This window comes from Aulonocara sp. 'chitande type north' Nkhata Bay, linkage group LG16 (genome assembly GCF_057382095.1).
Source record: "Aulonocara sp. 'chitande type north' Nkhata Bay isolate Kocher_YH1m ecotype deep benthic linkage group LG16, A_spYH_male_GT1.1, whole genome shotgun sequence".
NCBI classification, from domain to species: domain Eukaryota; kingdom Metazoa; phylum Chordata; class Actinopteri; order Cichliformes; family Cichlidae; genus Aulonocara; species Aulonocara sp. 'chitande type north' Nkhata Bay.
In genome coordinates, this window is record NC_141359.1 from 38,818,779 (window position 1) to 38,834,587 (window position 15,809).

Sequence of the window (15,809 nt, forward strand, 5' to 3'; positions counted from 1 at the left end):
TTCACCGAGGAGGGAAGGGGTGCAAAGGTTCACTCACACACTCACACACACTCTGAGGGCATGCAGTGTGCAATAAATCACGGGCGTAAGTATGTGGGAGAGCATCCTCTTCTCACGTCCTCTCGACTCAACCACACACACACACATGCAGGAAAACAGCATGAAGAAAAACACATCGTAACCCCCCGATGCACAAACACACACACGGCATGCGCTAACACACTGCGTGCAGACACCACTGTCCCCCCACATGCATGTAATGTGTCTCTGCTCTCACACGGTGCCCTCTGAGCTCTGAGCACACAAGTTCAGATAAAAGGAAACTGAATGCAAGCTAGAAGGACCCTTTTTGTCTTTGACATCAAGGCTTTATATCTCTGTCTATCTGACAGTCTCTCTCGCCAACAGCCATCTCCGCTGGTCTCCCAGCAGGACAGAACAGCTGGGGTTCTGCTCTCTCATTTCCTTTTCTCCCTTCGTTTCTGTCTTTTTCTCCGATGTCTCTATCTCGTCTCTCGCTGATGATAAACGGCTGTAAATTCAAGGAAGATAATCCATGCTGTTGTTTCATTACAGGAGCAAATAAGCCTCTTTTTCCTTAACACTCTTTCTATTATGTTACATTAATGCTGAAAACATCATAGCGTGTTTATTACACAGAGCGGTGAGCCTTGTTCAACAGAGCCAAAGGCATTGCAATTACTTGCTTGGCTACGCATTTATAGATGTTTGCCTTGTTTTAGGTGTGTGTGTGTGCGTGTGAGCGTCTGTGTGTGTGTGTGTGTGTGTGTGTGTGTGTGTGTGTGTGTGTGTGTGTGTGAAAGATAAAAATCACTTTTTTCTTCCTGTCTACAATCCATTGAACAGCAGGACTCGTCAGGGGTGACAAAATATGGATGAAAGGAGTTTGTGACTTGGAACAGAACAGAAGCAGGCCACCAGGCCAGCTGGGAATTGAACCCGTGACCCAGTGGGTGTACAGCACAAAGTCGGCCTCTGTGAACTCACGCCCTTACAAAAGCATTCATACTAGAAACTGTGACCTGTTAAATGATGGAAAAATGCCTACAGGCCCCAAAGACTTAATGGGATTGTGGTAGCAGACTGTAATTACAAGTGTGTGTGTGTGTGTGTCAGGGTGTGTGTGTCACTGTGTAAAAGTGTAATTATGAAGTCTCACTCTGAGGAGTTGGGGGCTGGCGGGTGCTTTCTGATTTCCCAGGGTGCCCACTGTAACATTTTCAGTGGGCACATATACAATCACACACACACTTTTACGTGTGTGTGGATACTTCTGCACACGTGTATGTTTGCGTGAAAGTCTAACCTGCAGCTTTTTTTGCAGCTTAACGTTTGCACAAACAGTGTTTGGCTCCGCGGAGCTGTGAGCAAGAACTTTGACACGAACTTGGTTCTGTTACTGTTTCAGTTACCAGCTTCGTTCAGGGTCATCAGGGATGCATCGCGTGCTGCAGCACGCGCTGCAGCTTGTACCTGCGCGTGCTGCAGCTGAGCTACTGCTGTCACTGTCTTCATCAGGACTGTGAACTTATATCTTTACCACTTGCAGGGTCACGGGGCAGCTGGAGGCTATCCTGGCTGATATTGGGAAAAATATGGGATACAGCTGCCCGTCCTTCACAGGGTTAAGACACAAACCATGCACACTGCAGAATCAGTTCAGAATCATGCGGGAGATGATTCAGGAGAAAGCCAGAACACCTGGATTTAACCTGCTCGGACACAGGGAGACCTTAGAGGCCAGCCATTCTAGCTGTCAGGCGCCTCTCCTGGTAAGAAATAGCCCCATAAATATTTATAACCTGACCGGCTTGTTAAAAATTTAATATGTTTTTCTACACGTAGGCCATATTTTATGCTGCCACGTTTGTTAAAAGTCAAAGTATGTGAACTTTTGATTGTGTGGACGGGTGCCTGCCCGCACATCAGTCTCATAATAAAGTGAATTTTAAGAGCAGGGACACTTCAGAATGAAACATCTCAAAGATGACACACACACGTGAGTTTGCGCACACATGCAAACAAAAATATCGCATTCCCGTAACGGCTCCCAGGTCGTGGCTCCGCAGCGAGACTCCACAGAGAGGTGTAAGGGGATACGCAGCGTCCCTGAGGTCTTAAACCAAACTAAATACACTGTTAACAGTCTCAGTCTAAAAGGCTTCAATAACAATCAGCTAATGGACTACACCTGCAGCCCAGCTCAGGTTATTAAGCCTGTGTTTGTGTGTGTGAGAGAGTCTGTCTGCATTTGTAAATGGGCTGATGTTTCCACCAAGGTAAGAAGACAAGGGAAGCTGATACTGGCAAAGAGTAGGGTGAACAGATGCTCCTCCCCCCTTTGTCTGTCTCCAACACACACACACACACACACACACACACACACACACACACACACACACACACACACCTACAAAAGCAAACAGAAATACTCTTAACAAAATAACATAAAGAGAAACTTCAAATAGTACTTTTATTTCTCAGTGAAGCTCAAAGGTGGCCGACATGAAGTGAATACCATTTTTCCTTCATTTACACACACCTGCTCCGCTGAATAACAATAGAGTTCTGGGTAGCAGATTCTGGTTTGCAGGCAAAAGGCAGCGAATCAGATCTAGCGAGTAACTACAGGAAAGGCGACTGACAAACGAGTGCGCTCACCTCACGGGAAAGTAAAGAACACGCAAGGCCACAGTCAGTCAGCCAGAGAGGGCCGGCACAGACGCGCTGAATTATTCAAATGTCTGTGCCGAGTGTGCGTCGTGTGCATGTGCATGCGTTGAGTTATAAAATAATAAAACACCCCCCATCTCCTCTCGTTCCATCAAAGAAGGCCAAACACAGGCACATGCTGGCGCACACGGAGACTTCGGGGAGGTAACCTGTCTTTGACATCTGAGCGCGTGTGTGTGTGTGTGTGTCTGTGTGTGTGTGGCGGAACAATGCACAAATCTCACAGACCAAACGACACACGGCACCTTCGTAATATCCCCTGTTGTCCCTTTTCTCGCTTTTTCTCCGAGCTTTTCTTTCTTCATTTGTCACAAACTCTTTTCTCCTGCTCTGCGCTGACCCGGCCCTCCCTTCTGCTTTTCCCTCACCTCCCTCTACTCTGTCGCTTTATTTTCCTTCTCTCTCCTGACATCTTTCCAGGCTGTGTTGCTGAGACCTCTGAACTATCCAGAGGGATTTGTGGTCAACACCCCTGTCTGCTATTCTCATTATTCCCCCTCTCCTGCTTCATCCATCTATCCCTGTTTCTTTTGCTCCATGATTCCCCTATGAACACTTCTTTCCCCCCGCCTGCCTCTTTCCTTCACTCACTTGTTCCCCTATGAACCTGCATTGCTCCCACCTCTCTTCCTCCTCCTGCTCGGTCTCTCCTCTCTCTATCAGCCTAACCTTTTGCTTTTTTCCTGATTTTTTTTTTTCAACTTTTCTACACTTTCCTCCCATCACGATCCCTCTCTCTCCTGCTCATTCCACCCACGTCTCCATCCTCCATCCCTCTCTCTCCATCCATCCTCCCTCCCACAGATTAAAGTGGGAATAGGAGGTTTTGGTCTTGGCCGAGGTCCAGTTCTGTAATGGCCACAGACAGGTCTGCCTGCAGCAATTCTGTGGGGCTACGTAATGACACTTGTCCCATGTCAAGCTCAAATCTAGCTATATAGAGAAGTTCTCAAGCTCCTAAAGATAAAAACTGCAACTGAGACGACATAATTTCTCACGCCGAGGCCTCGTGCTGCAGAAAACTGCTGCCTTACTTGTCGTGCGCACAACGCGCCACACAGAAAGTTACAGGTACAAATCTCTTTGTGGCTAATGCAAATTCAACGACCTCTCGATTAAACCTTGGCAAATCGCTGCTTCACAATAAGAATAACAAATACATTTTCCCATCTGTCTGTCATTCCCCTTTTCCTCTGGTAGTGTCTGTAAGTACAAATAGGAACAAATTAAGTCTGGATATTACTCCATGCTTGCGCCTGAAAAGTTTCTCCAAGTTAACATGTATTCCATATGCCCCATCTGGTTCACGACAGGCCTTTAATGACATTATCAAATACATTACAGATCACACAAATCATCACGATGCTGTGTGACAGCAGCACCGCCCTTGCAGGCAGGCTCCCAGATGTTTAAAGCCACAGTGTGTGCGCATACCTGTGTGTGTATGTGTGCACAAGAAGTGTCTGATTAGTTAATATGCAAAAAGATAGAGGATGTAAATGCATCTAGTCACATGTCTGCGTGTGCTGTTTGGTGTGTTTGTGCTCCACTATATATGTTTAATTATTTCATGCATGGTGGTTTTGCAAGAACAAACTATCCATGTGGCTTCCATTATTTTTTTGTCCTGCTTTAATGCCTCTTGCCCATAAAACACTAACTCAATAATTCTTCCAAATTAACGCACACAAACCGAAGCATCGCTGCTGCCAAGCACAAAAGGCATTTGTTTAAGCGGCGCAAACGTGCCGGCGTATTTCCTGATGACTTTCTCAGAGACAGGAGGAGGAGGGAGAGCGAATGATGGAGAGCTGTGAGAGCGGAGAGAGTGTAAGGAGAGGCCGAAGGAAGATGTGAAGTGAGTGAACGAGGAGACGTGGAGGGAGCAATTGATGGATGAAGAGCTTCTGAGAGAACTAGTGAAGAGGCAAGTGAATGAAAATGTCAAGAAGGGGAGATGGATGGATAGGTGTACAGTCGGGGCACTTCTGTTTATTTCCTGGATGGCTAAAACAGCTACGACTTCTCAAAATTAATAACTTAGCCGTGTTGATTTAAGGCTTCCGCGAGACAAAAGGAAAACTGTGATCTATCGCATAAACTGATCCAGGATCTGCTTTCAATTATGAAATACAATTTCCTTGAATTATCCTGTTAATGCAGACGCAGCGTTTTACAAACTGCAGAATAAAACACACTGCCAAAAAGGTCTTGGCCACTGCTGTGGAGTGATTTATATCTTTCTAGCTTAAAACACAGACACACACAAACTCACGACAACAACCCCTGAAAGACGATAGAGAAAGTCAGCAGGGCAAGGCCAGTGCTGAGTGGCCGTCTGAGGCGTGTCAACCGAGAAAGGACAAGATGTTGACATCATCGTTTCATCATCAGATAAATGACCATCATCCACTCGGCCGTTTTGTTCTGATCTAACATAATGCTGCCACAACACATTCACAATATTTGTACGTATCTGCATAATATCCTTATTATGGCACTGAGACAGTGGTGTGTAGATGTGGATTAAAAGGGGTGCTGGACAACACTGAGCCGAAGCCTCAGATTACGGCACAGACTGGCACACCAGGGAGCCAAACAGCTAGAAAGACCCTGCCTGTGTGTGTGTGTGTGTGTGTGTGTGTGTGTGTGTGTGTGTGTGTGTGCTGCTGATTTATGGCAATCCCCTCCTCGTCACACACACACACACACACACACACACACACACACACACACACACACACACGTGCAACTCAATGTCTCCCTTGGTATTCAGCTCCAAACAGCTTTCCAGGGTTGTGGCTGAAACAAGCAGGATTATGCGCGGTGACACCAGCAACTAGCCTCGACACATTAATCTGTTTTGCATATTGGATGTTTTTATTGTCTCGTTGCCCGATGTCACTGTGAAACTGGGCTGTAGCTGCTGCGTGTCTGCATGGACAGTATCATGGCTCATTATTCGGTGGATTTACTTTAGCGCCACTAAAAATGAAGATCTGCAGTTGAGTTATACCTTTGTAGTTGAGAATGATGCATGCATAAAACATGCAAAAGCATTAGAAATGCGCTCCAATCCAAACTTGAAATAATGAAGCATTATATTAAAAATTAGAATAGCTAAAAAGTGCACAGTTGTGCGGCGTCCCTGTGTCTCCCAGCTCTTTGCACTAGCATGCTTGCTTCTGCAGTCCCAGGGAGACATTCACTGCTGAAAATGACACTATTTTCCAGCTTTGGTAGGAGAAAGAGTGAACTGCATTTTTGGTAAGCCATGTTGCAGGTCCTCAAAAAACCCATGCATATGTTCACCAATGATTGCAGAACACTATTAACCCTCTCGCTCCCACAGCTTCAGCCTCACCCTTCCCAGGAATATCACAAACCTGTCATCTCTTGATTTATCCAAGTTCCTAGATAAACTGCTGTGTGCTGTGAGCATTTAGGCCAGTGCCTGTAACTTATGATGGAGATATTAATCTAAAATATGATCGGTTACACTTACACATGCCTGGGAAAAATAAAATATATATATAAAGAAGTTTTCTAAAAGCTATAAACTTTTATTTTTGCCTAGATTTTTGTGGACAGTTAATGAGACCATCGACTTTGACATCATGTTTGAGCTCCTATTATTGTAGTCCAAATTTCCACAGGAAATGTAAAAGATTATTCCTTCCATTTACTGTAAAACAGATGCCGTTTATTACCACATAACACAAATGACCAAAGATATTAGCTTTTTTCCTTAAAAATAAAAGTTAACTAAGCTTAATATGTTGTAAATATAACTGAAGAAATTCCCTCATTTCCTCAATCATCCATCATCCCCATCTTTTATTGTGTGCTGTTTTATCCCACCATCACTTCTGTGGGAGTTAACATTTGCTGTAAGTCTTGTGGGATCTCCACTAAGGAATTCCACATGGTTAGACTGGAGCTCCTGTTTCCCTCTCATAGCAAAGCGCATGCATATGTGACTGCGTGCATGCATTAGCATTCATGAAGAAATAAAGGTTTACAGCACAAAGTCAGACGTGGCGTTAGACCGCAGGACAAACATGTGTGACCACGGGCAGGGGGAGAACGCCTCTGATGGAAAAACCAGCCAAAACCACTGGAATGTTCTTTTACTTTAATTGCAGTCTCAACCATTAAGACTCTTAATGCCGTCTGCTTTATTTCTACCTGGCTGGCCAGACTGCAGCGTGCACACTGATGACACATCATGCCTTAACACCTCAGAGAAAAACAGCTTGGAACCCGGCCCCAATCAGGTCAACGTTAGGCAGAGCTCAGACCAGAAACTAAAAGAAACCAGATGGGATGGGAAAGCAGAATGTGCAGTGTAAATGCAGTTGCATACAATGATGTCAGATATCACCGAGAGCCTGGAGACTCGTGCTGGTTCTGGCTCAGTCATAAAGCCTTAAATGAGGCCAACTGAATGGCAGTGGAAAGGCTGTAATTGCAGACACCAGTTAAATTTTGGGCTTGAGGTCAACTCTTGCTGCATATAATCCATCTCATATTTCCGTCCACCTCTCCCATCAAGATGCCAGCGGAGCCCGACGCCGGTTAGCAGCTCCCGCCTCGTGTGTTTGAACCTACCTTATGGTTTTTGCCGTGTCTGTAGATCATCCAGTCTTCTCCGTTCGTGCTGACCTCTAGCTTGAAGGAGGTAACAAAGTAATTCTTCTGCGTTTCCTTTGAAATGGCGCCCTGTGTGGCAATGCCGGTAAGCACCTTCAGAGTATGGAGGTCCACCTGTTTGGGGAGAGAAAGGTTTTAAACTTTTACTTAATAAGAAAATGATGACAAAGTAAAAGAAAACACAGAAATCCTCAGACTCAAATGTACTGAAGATGTAAGATTTCATTCTAAAGCTATCGTTGATCAAAGAAATGTCTGAAGACCTTTTAAGTGCAACAGCAGTTGAAGACACACAAAAATAATCCCACAAATATACACCTGGAGTTATCTGCATCCATCTCCCCCGTTCGGCACTCTCTCCTCCCCTCCTCATCTACTCCTCTCGGTTTCTTTCCACTCTGCGGCTCTCTCCTGGCAGATCGATAGTAATGACCCGGGGCTCATTTTAATTTCCTCCCATACAATAGCTATAATCACCTCCCCGTCCTGATTGTGGATGCTACGCTACGTGGCTGGCATGCTGCTCGCTGCGTTGCATTATACATGGGGAGCACTGTGTAGGATGCGAAGCTTCAAACTCCGGGATTTCAAGGTCCCTGAAGTAGACTCGAATTTATTTGCTCCATAGTGCCCAAAACAAGTAAACACAGCAGAGCGATGAAGGTATTTAAATAACAACGGAAAATAACAAGACGTTGTTATAAATTCTCTCAATATGGAAGGAGTCTAACGAAACAATAAGTGATGGTGTTTGGGAAGACACTGAACACTGCTAATGAACGGCTGCATATTTATAACAAACACTGCTGGTCTGAAAATACCTGAAGTAAAATGTATTAATATAAATCACTGAAGCTTTAGTGGAGTTACCTGCCAGGATCAGAGCACACCTGTGATTCTTTAACCCGAGTATTTCATATTTTTAAAGACACACACACAGAGGAGCAGATGAGAAAAGTTCGAGTGTAGATTACAACATTTGCTCTCCTCGACTGGAGCTGCAGAAACCTGCAGATTAATCAGAACTTGTTGTGTGTGTTTGCTGTGCAAGTGTGTGCCGTATGTCCCACTGAGGTATCGTACAAAACACCAGGGGAGGTAAAATGCTGCGTTTGTTATCTGTCAGAGAGACAGGTGTTCCAGATTACTTCCACCAAACACACACACAGGCGTGCACCGGCAGGGCCAGACAGAGATCCACCAAGACAACTAATCGATAACACGAAACCGAGGAGAGGAACAGATGAGAGGAGAAGGCGGGGTGAGTATGGGAGGAAGAGGGAGAAAAGAGAATGAAATCCAGGGGGGTTGAGGTCTAAGTGAGACTTCCCAAAGAAGGAAGGAAGGCCCCTCATCAATCACAGAGCTGTTAGAATAACAGAGCCACCAGCACTCGCATCATCAATCTGCACCACACCTCAGTGAGCCAGGCCAGGCCAGAATAGAATAGAATAGAATAGAATAGAATAGAATAGAATAGAATAGAGGAGCTATCCTAAATTTATTAAAGCACGCCTGATCTGAAAACTCAGCCCTGCACTCACAAGCACTAACCTGTAAGACTCCACAGGGTGCAAGATACAAGAAGGAGAGGCACGTTGGCATTTATGACAGCTGCTCATCAAGGCAGACACACACACACACGCATGCATGCATGCATGCATGCAGAGGCATTGCTCTGTGCTAGGTGTTAATGCAGAGGAACAGCTGAGAGCCTCTGTGGAACACGATGCCCCGACCACAGAGACACAAACCCAACGCAAACCGGGAGAGATCACATCGTCTGTCTGAGCGTCCGAGGAAAAACAGGAAAAACATGGAAATGAAATAATGTGTTTTATACAAATTGTTTTCTGTCAGCTACTTTTGAGAGTGGCCCTGAGGGTGTGAGGTTTCAGCTGTGAGAGGCGTTGTGCACTTCCTCTTGGCCACAATCTCTTCCTGTGTTTTTATGAGGTCTGAAGTGCTGCTTCTAATCCACGTCTGTGACTACTGTGTTTGTGACACTGGTCCAGCTAACATAAAGGAGACGTTTGTCTGTCATAGACAATATGTGCTTAATAATGTTTAATCTCTGCAGCCCGCCACTAAAGATACATAAATTTTTTCCTCTAAAAACATTTAATGCATAAATATCTGAGTTACTGACACTGCTAACAAACAAATGGATGCTAGGCTCTCATAGCAAGCCACGCTCGTATTGCACTCTGACTGTGTAGTAAATTTAGGAAACCTGGGAATAAACTGAGCCTTGCAGCTGGCAGCCTGGCAAGTCAGAAAACTGTAGGAGAAGTTAAGGTCAGCAGTTTGCAATCTGGCGTGCAGCATCTTGCAAAAAAGGTTCAAAGATAAAGATAAAATAAATAAGGAAAGTGTGAATGTCATACGTCTGAAACAGGAAGTTGTATCCCTTAAAGGACTAAAATAAACACAGAAGGTATGCAGCGGTTAGTCAATCCATGCTTGAGCTGATCCTAACTAGTTAACAAATGCAACCTGTAAAGAACGTTCAATAGGCAATGCTTTAGGGGTCGTAGGTCAAACAGGTTTAAGTGATAATCAATCTCGAAAGTCACTCGTCTGCTGAAACAGCCATATCAGGGTCGAGGCTCACTGTTCGGCCTGCTCTTTGATCGATAGAAGTCCTGAAAGCTTCCTTATGGGGGGATAAGGAAGCTTTCAGGACTTCTATGAGGATATGTATGTGGAAACATGTGTAAATGAGTCCAGTAAATGGCTTTAAAAACAGAGTCGCTTTAAACATACTGGTGAGTTATAAATGCTTTCTCCTTTTAAAGAACTGGAAGAAACCCCAGTAAAGATCCCATGTTTACTACTTAGTTACATTAAAGGTTAAAGCCTCTTCTACAAAACACACCTGTAGCAAAACCAATCCCCCCTAAAGGTATTTGTCCCTTTGCAAAGCACAACGCTAAATCTGCGTGCTGGCTTTGTGAGGCTATCCCTACGTGACAACCAAAAAGGTAATCTGTTGTTTACAAAAGGTGTCTGGCTGAAAAGCAGCCCTCTGACCCGCCTGAGTCTTCCCCGTCTTAGGGGGTGAGTCGGCCTCGCCTTCCCTTCCCATCTCACCCAGACAACCTCATAACTCAAGCTCAGGGATGGCGCAAAGTTGGCACAGAGCTGGAACACAGGAAACAATGCCTTACCCGGGCATCGAGCTGCTAAACCTTGATAGCGCCACACCTCCCACTCGCTCTCTCTCTCTCACTTGCTCTCCCACATACGCTGACAAATATATCTGCGGTAGAGTTATTATGTGTGATATGTCAACACGAGGAAAAATATGGTGTTAAGATGGGAGCGCAGTCTGTTTTTAGTTTAGGCAGAGTAAACTTCTGCATTTAAGGATTAGGGTCTGGAAATAAAACAATGAAACGTCCGTGAAATAATCTTTCCAGAGGTCGAGGTGTTCGAGGAGCGGCTTTTTGAACCGTGTGAGGTTTCTGGATGGACACACTCATACCTGTATGTACTCCTTGTTGCTGTCGTCCGAGGGCGTCCACGCGTTATCGTTGTAATTGAGTCGGGCCTGTCGCGGCAGCCAGCGTTCGTCGGCGAAGGTCGACGACGCCGCGATCTGGTCGTCAGTGATCTTTCCTGACTCCATGCCGAACGCGTTACTGCAGTGGAAGGCTGTAAGAGGAGGGGGGAGCAGATCTTGACAAATATCCGTGTTTCGTTTGCGTTATTTTGAGAGAAAACACGCTACAAACTCCGGCTTACTCTCGCTGACTTCCTTGTGCGTCATGTTATAGCGAGCCGAGAAGCCATCTTTAGCCACGGCCATGTCCGTGTGGAAGGACAGAGAGAGGATCCCAGTGGATGACTGGATCTCGGGAGGCACCCTGGTCCCACAGTATCGACCGATCAGAGGGCCCACTGTCAATCAAACAGCAGTTAGTCATCATTTATTTGTTTGTGTGTTACTGAACCTCGCACTCGTCCAGCGGTCGAGATTATAATCTTATGTTTTTCATCTTTTAACCTCACGCTTCTTTATTTGTATCCTTCATGACTTGCACTGATTTTCCTGCATCTGCTCATCACTCCACCCCCTCATGTCCTCACCTCCCTCCTTTCATCCATCTGGACACGGTTTGAGAAAGTGCACTAATATATACAAATACACACATACTGTACATCTGTGTGTGTGTGTGTGTGTGTGTGTGTGTGTGTGTGTGTGTGTGTGTGTGTGCAGATCTAAGTGATTCCTCTACTGTCTTCTTCTCTAATACCACAACTTGTATATGTCAACATAAACAGATGAGTGTGATTTAAAGCCCAAGGGTCTGTGTGTGTGTGTGTGTGTGTGTGTGTGTGTGTGAGTGTTACACAAATAGTTGACTCATCCTGCTACTCCTTCTTCTTTTACACACACACATATACACATGAGAAGGTTTGTGGAGGAGGAGAGAAAATAGCCGGCGATCGATCAGTTCTATTGATTTTCTCCCCTTCCCTTTTGGAATGGGTGGATATTTGAAATAGAGAGAAAAGGAAAGCAGGAAAAGAAGACGAGAAGACGAGAGGAGGCAAACACTGAATATTTTTAAAGATTATACATATTTGCCGTTCCATTTTTGGCTTCCCATTTTGGATGGATGGGTTTAGATTTTAGGAGATAAAAACTAACTCAACAGAAATGACTCGTGCATATGTGTACACAGAGGAAAAACTGAAAACAACCGTTTGGTGTCTCTGCTGCTAATCGAGTGAGCGCTGTTTTAGTATCAGGCTCTCGTTCCCTTTACATTTTGAATAAATCGATTTTTAGGTCAGCTGGCTGTCTCGCAGCGTCTCCTCCCTCTTCCCACTCCTTTCACCTTTTGCTGTTAAAAAAAACAGACTCTTTCCGCTTGCCTTTTCACTCTTCCTGTCGAGGATTTTTTTATTCCTGACACTAAAAGTCCTTCACCTCTGACTCTCACCCAGTAAATTTCCTTCCCTTTCCAACCCTCTTCATCTCACTGTATTTCCCGTTGCCTCCCTCCATCACTCAAAGCAGAAGTCTTCTCTTCTCTCTGACCCCTGAAGAAAGGGATTTTTTTAGTATCCCTTCAAGCTGCTTCCTCCGTAATGTGCATCGTGTCTCTGTTTTTCCATTGTGCCTAAGGCGAAATTCATGTTTACAGAAAGGAAAGCGCTGTGTTATTCCAGTCAGTCTTTGCTTGATGTTTTTAATGGTTTTATAATACTTGTTTAATATCCTCTGTGTCTATACTCTGACAGTTTTTAAAGCAAAGTTTTAAAAGTTAAAATAAAATTGGCAAAGTTTTCCAAATATTTAAATGCTTCTTTCTGGACGCCTTTCCAGCCCAGCTTTGTTCTCCCACTCCTCCTGTCGAAGGTAGACCAGAGGTCATTCCTTTGCTCCAGCGTTCCCAGCAGTCGATGACTTCTCTTTCTCCTTCTGTTTCTTTCTACCTCTTCCATTGCTTGAAACTCAGTCCAAGGGTTGCGCGCCTCAGAGTTGGAGTCCTTCTAAACTTCCAGTTCTTGTAGCAGTTAGACCAGAAATATCCCACCCTCCACTGTTCCTCCTCTCACTCCCTTTCTTTTCTCCCTTTGCTCAACAGTTGCTATTTTTTTCCCTTGAAAAGTTGCATTGTTTCTCCACAGTGGGTGCCAGCATCCTGCCTGTAAGCTTAGCTTTCATCTACCAACGCATAGCTTCTAAAATAGCTGCTACTCCACCTCGGTCAATAATGATGTAGGCAGGGCAGAGCACATATATTACTCACTTTGCTCTCTGCACTGACTCATGATAAGGCTGAGAAATAGTTTGACATCTCCATCAGCATCATCGCAGCAGCCGTGACAATAACGCAGTGATCACACGATCCGACAGATCCGAAGCATAAATGTCGTACCTCCCGGGAGCCCGTCCCAAACTTCCAGCCAGTCGTACTTGCAGTCTCCATCTCCACCTGGCAGGGGATCGTTCTCCAGGTCAAAGGTGAGGAAGGTGAGGGTGACATCCATTCTGGGCGGGACAATGATGATGAAGGCGCACTCGAGGTTGTGGGGGTATTTGTCGGGAAATCCCGGGGACTCGACGAGGCCCGAGGGACTGGTAAAGTTACGGGAACAGTCTGAACCTGGGATGAAGACAGAGAAACAAAACGTTGTGTACATTAATCAAAACTTCATGTTAATAGCGGTTAAATGTTGATTTAAATCATTAACTGGAAAAATCTTGGAACAAGATTTGTTTAGAGAAGAATGTCAACGCTCATTACACTTCAAACTAATGACATTACTCCGGGCAGGCACCCAGAGGTGCAGTTTTTAGAGGCGAGCACTTTAAACTCAAATCAGTTTCTCTGTTTCATAACTCCCAGCTCTGCTATCTCAGTTTTATTTAGATACTAAAACATCCACTTCACATGATATATGTCTATGATTGGGGCTACAGAGTGTCAATGAGTGTGCTTAAGTAGCTCGAGTTCACATAAAGGCCGATCTCATGGACAGACACAGGTTGATGGTTTCACAGAGGACAAAGCTGTAAGATAACAGACGGCTAATTTCTTTGTTTGTTTTTCCAGCTCAAAAAAACAAACACAAAAAGTCAACTCATATTAAATATTGCCTTTCTAAGGTGGTAAATCCCCAACTTTTCCACGTTGTGCAAGACCACAAAAAAAGCACTAATATTCTGCACCGAATGCCAAGTTTCAGTATGCAGAAAGAAAAGGATCGGCCCACGTTTTAAGTGCACTTAAGCCAGACTTTCTATTGCTGACAATTCCTGGGAAAAAGCACAGAGAGTTTCAAACCCGCTGCAATCTTTAAGAAAAATTAGCAACACTGGAGATGTTACGAGACAAACAGAATAAGAGGAGTGAGAGAGACAGACGGTCTGCTGACGGTGTCATGGACGGGTGGTCCAGCAGTTAAGAGGAGCTTTAGACATCATAATACATGCACACAGTCACGCACACATAAACATGCTGTGACAGGGCGGTGTTACCCTCTCTATTAATGCACGCACACAGTGTGCTTGCACCAACTGGACCATTATTCCAGGCCACCCAGCCATAAGACCAAACACTGTCTAAGCCTCTTAGGGTAACTCATGTCTCTCATGAGTTAATGAAGAGAAGTTAGCAGACACTAAAACACTGTGAGCTCTGTGGCACTGTAAAAATGAACCTAAACTACGTGTGTTTGCAACAACCTGTACAATAAACACGTTTCAGCTGAATTCTTTAGTGCTAACAGCTTGTGTTTTATGCTTTTCACAGCAACCCAACGGGTTTTTGGAGCTTTAAGTCTGTTTCATTCTGACTTACATGCATAACTAAACAGATGGCGTGCACTCAAAAAAAATTCACCCTAAATAAACATGAAGCAACATTTTTGAGTAAAATCCAAAATATATAAATATATAAAATCAAAGGTTTATGTGATTAAATGCTTAATCTTTAAGGAAAATGTGTTTGGTATAAACTGAATGTATATTTTATCTGATCAAATGACATTAAAGGTGACATTTTACTTTGTACTTGTGTTACAAAATTACATGGAAGCTGCAAAAATGTTTCTAAATGTATCAAAGTACTGTGGATAAACAGACCTGCTGTAATGGATCACTGCAGCTAATAGTGAGCGTAAGTCAGCGTGTAAAGGAAATTTGAATGACTAAAGACGAGTAGACATTTTAACCAAATGTTTCTGCTGATCATAGTCGACACTCGGCCCTGATGACACGCACACGAACACTTCAGACACCACAGATGCTTAGTTGTTCTTACAGCATCGTCCACATGGCCACAACGATCGCTCATCGTAGCTTTCTATATTTGCGAATGAACAAAATACAACACATGTCTCTGTCTCCTCCCTGCTTTTTTTCAGTCTGTGGAATTTCACTCAGCAAATGCATAAATCTGCCGGGACATGTGACTGATTTATGCCAGCTCCGATAAACCAAAGCATCGTCTGTGGACTTTTCTCACATTCTGCTTTGTTTACCGATTGTCTCCTTTATTTCTGGCATCATTAATTTTCCACAACGTCATCTATCTTTAGTTTGATAAAGATGGCCTGCATGCATATATCCCAGTTCTTCCTCTTCCTCCCTGGTCTATTTTTCTTGTTATTGTGACCTTTTCCCTCGTGCGGTGACCTCAGATGCGAGCAAACACACGCTCACCCAGAGACAAACACTGTCGCTCGTTGCGTCTGGCCCCCCTGCAGAGTCCATCACTGAATAGCGCGAGCCCGTGTGACTATTAGTGCGAGTGCCCGCGCATGTGTAGAGTAAACGCCTGACCAGTTTTCTGCCCGCAGTGATTTTTCCCCCTTTCATTACTTCACGTTAGTGGACTCTGCAAAAACACTTGTGCCCTCCTTTCTCCCATCTTCCTCCAGTC

The 15,809-nt window shown here is 44.6% G+C and overlaps 1 protein-coding gene across 5 annotated transcripts in view; it reads right to left on the reverse strand.

The window, feature by feature from the left end:
* The window catches only part of LOC147312089 (neuropilin-2-like), a 96,048-nt gene that overhangs the window by 48,065 nt on the left and 32,174 nt on the right, over positions 1-15,809 (reverse strand). For all 5 annotated transcript variants that reach the window (XR_015125289.1, XM_086265690.1, XM_086265691.1 and 2 more), the window contains exons 4-7: positions 13,302-13,529; positions 11,155-11,310; positions 10,895-11,064; positions 7,366-7,521 (exon numbers count right to left, since the gene is read on the reverse strand). Coding sequence is in view for 4 of the 5 variants with exons in the window: in XM_086265690.1 (XP_086121816.1) it covers positions 7,366-7,521; positions 10,895-11,064; positions 11,155-11,310; positions 13,302-13,529 (710 nt within the window). In the remaining variant the exon portion in view is untranslated. The remainder of the gene's footprint in view (positions 1-7,365; positions 7,522-10,894; positions 11,065-11,154; positions 11,311-13,301; positions 13,530-15,809) is intronic.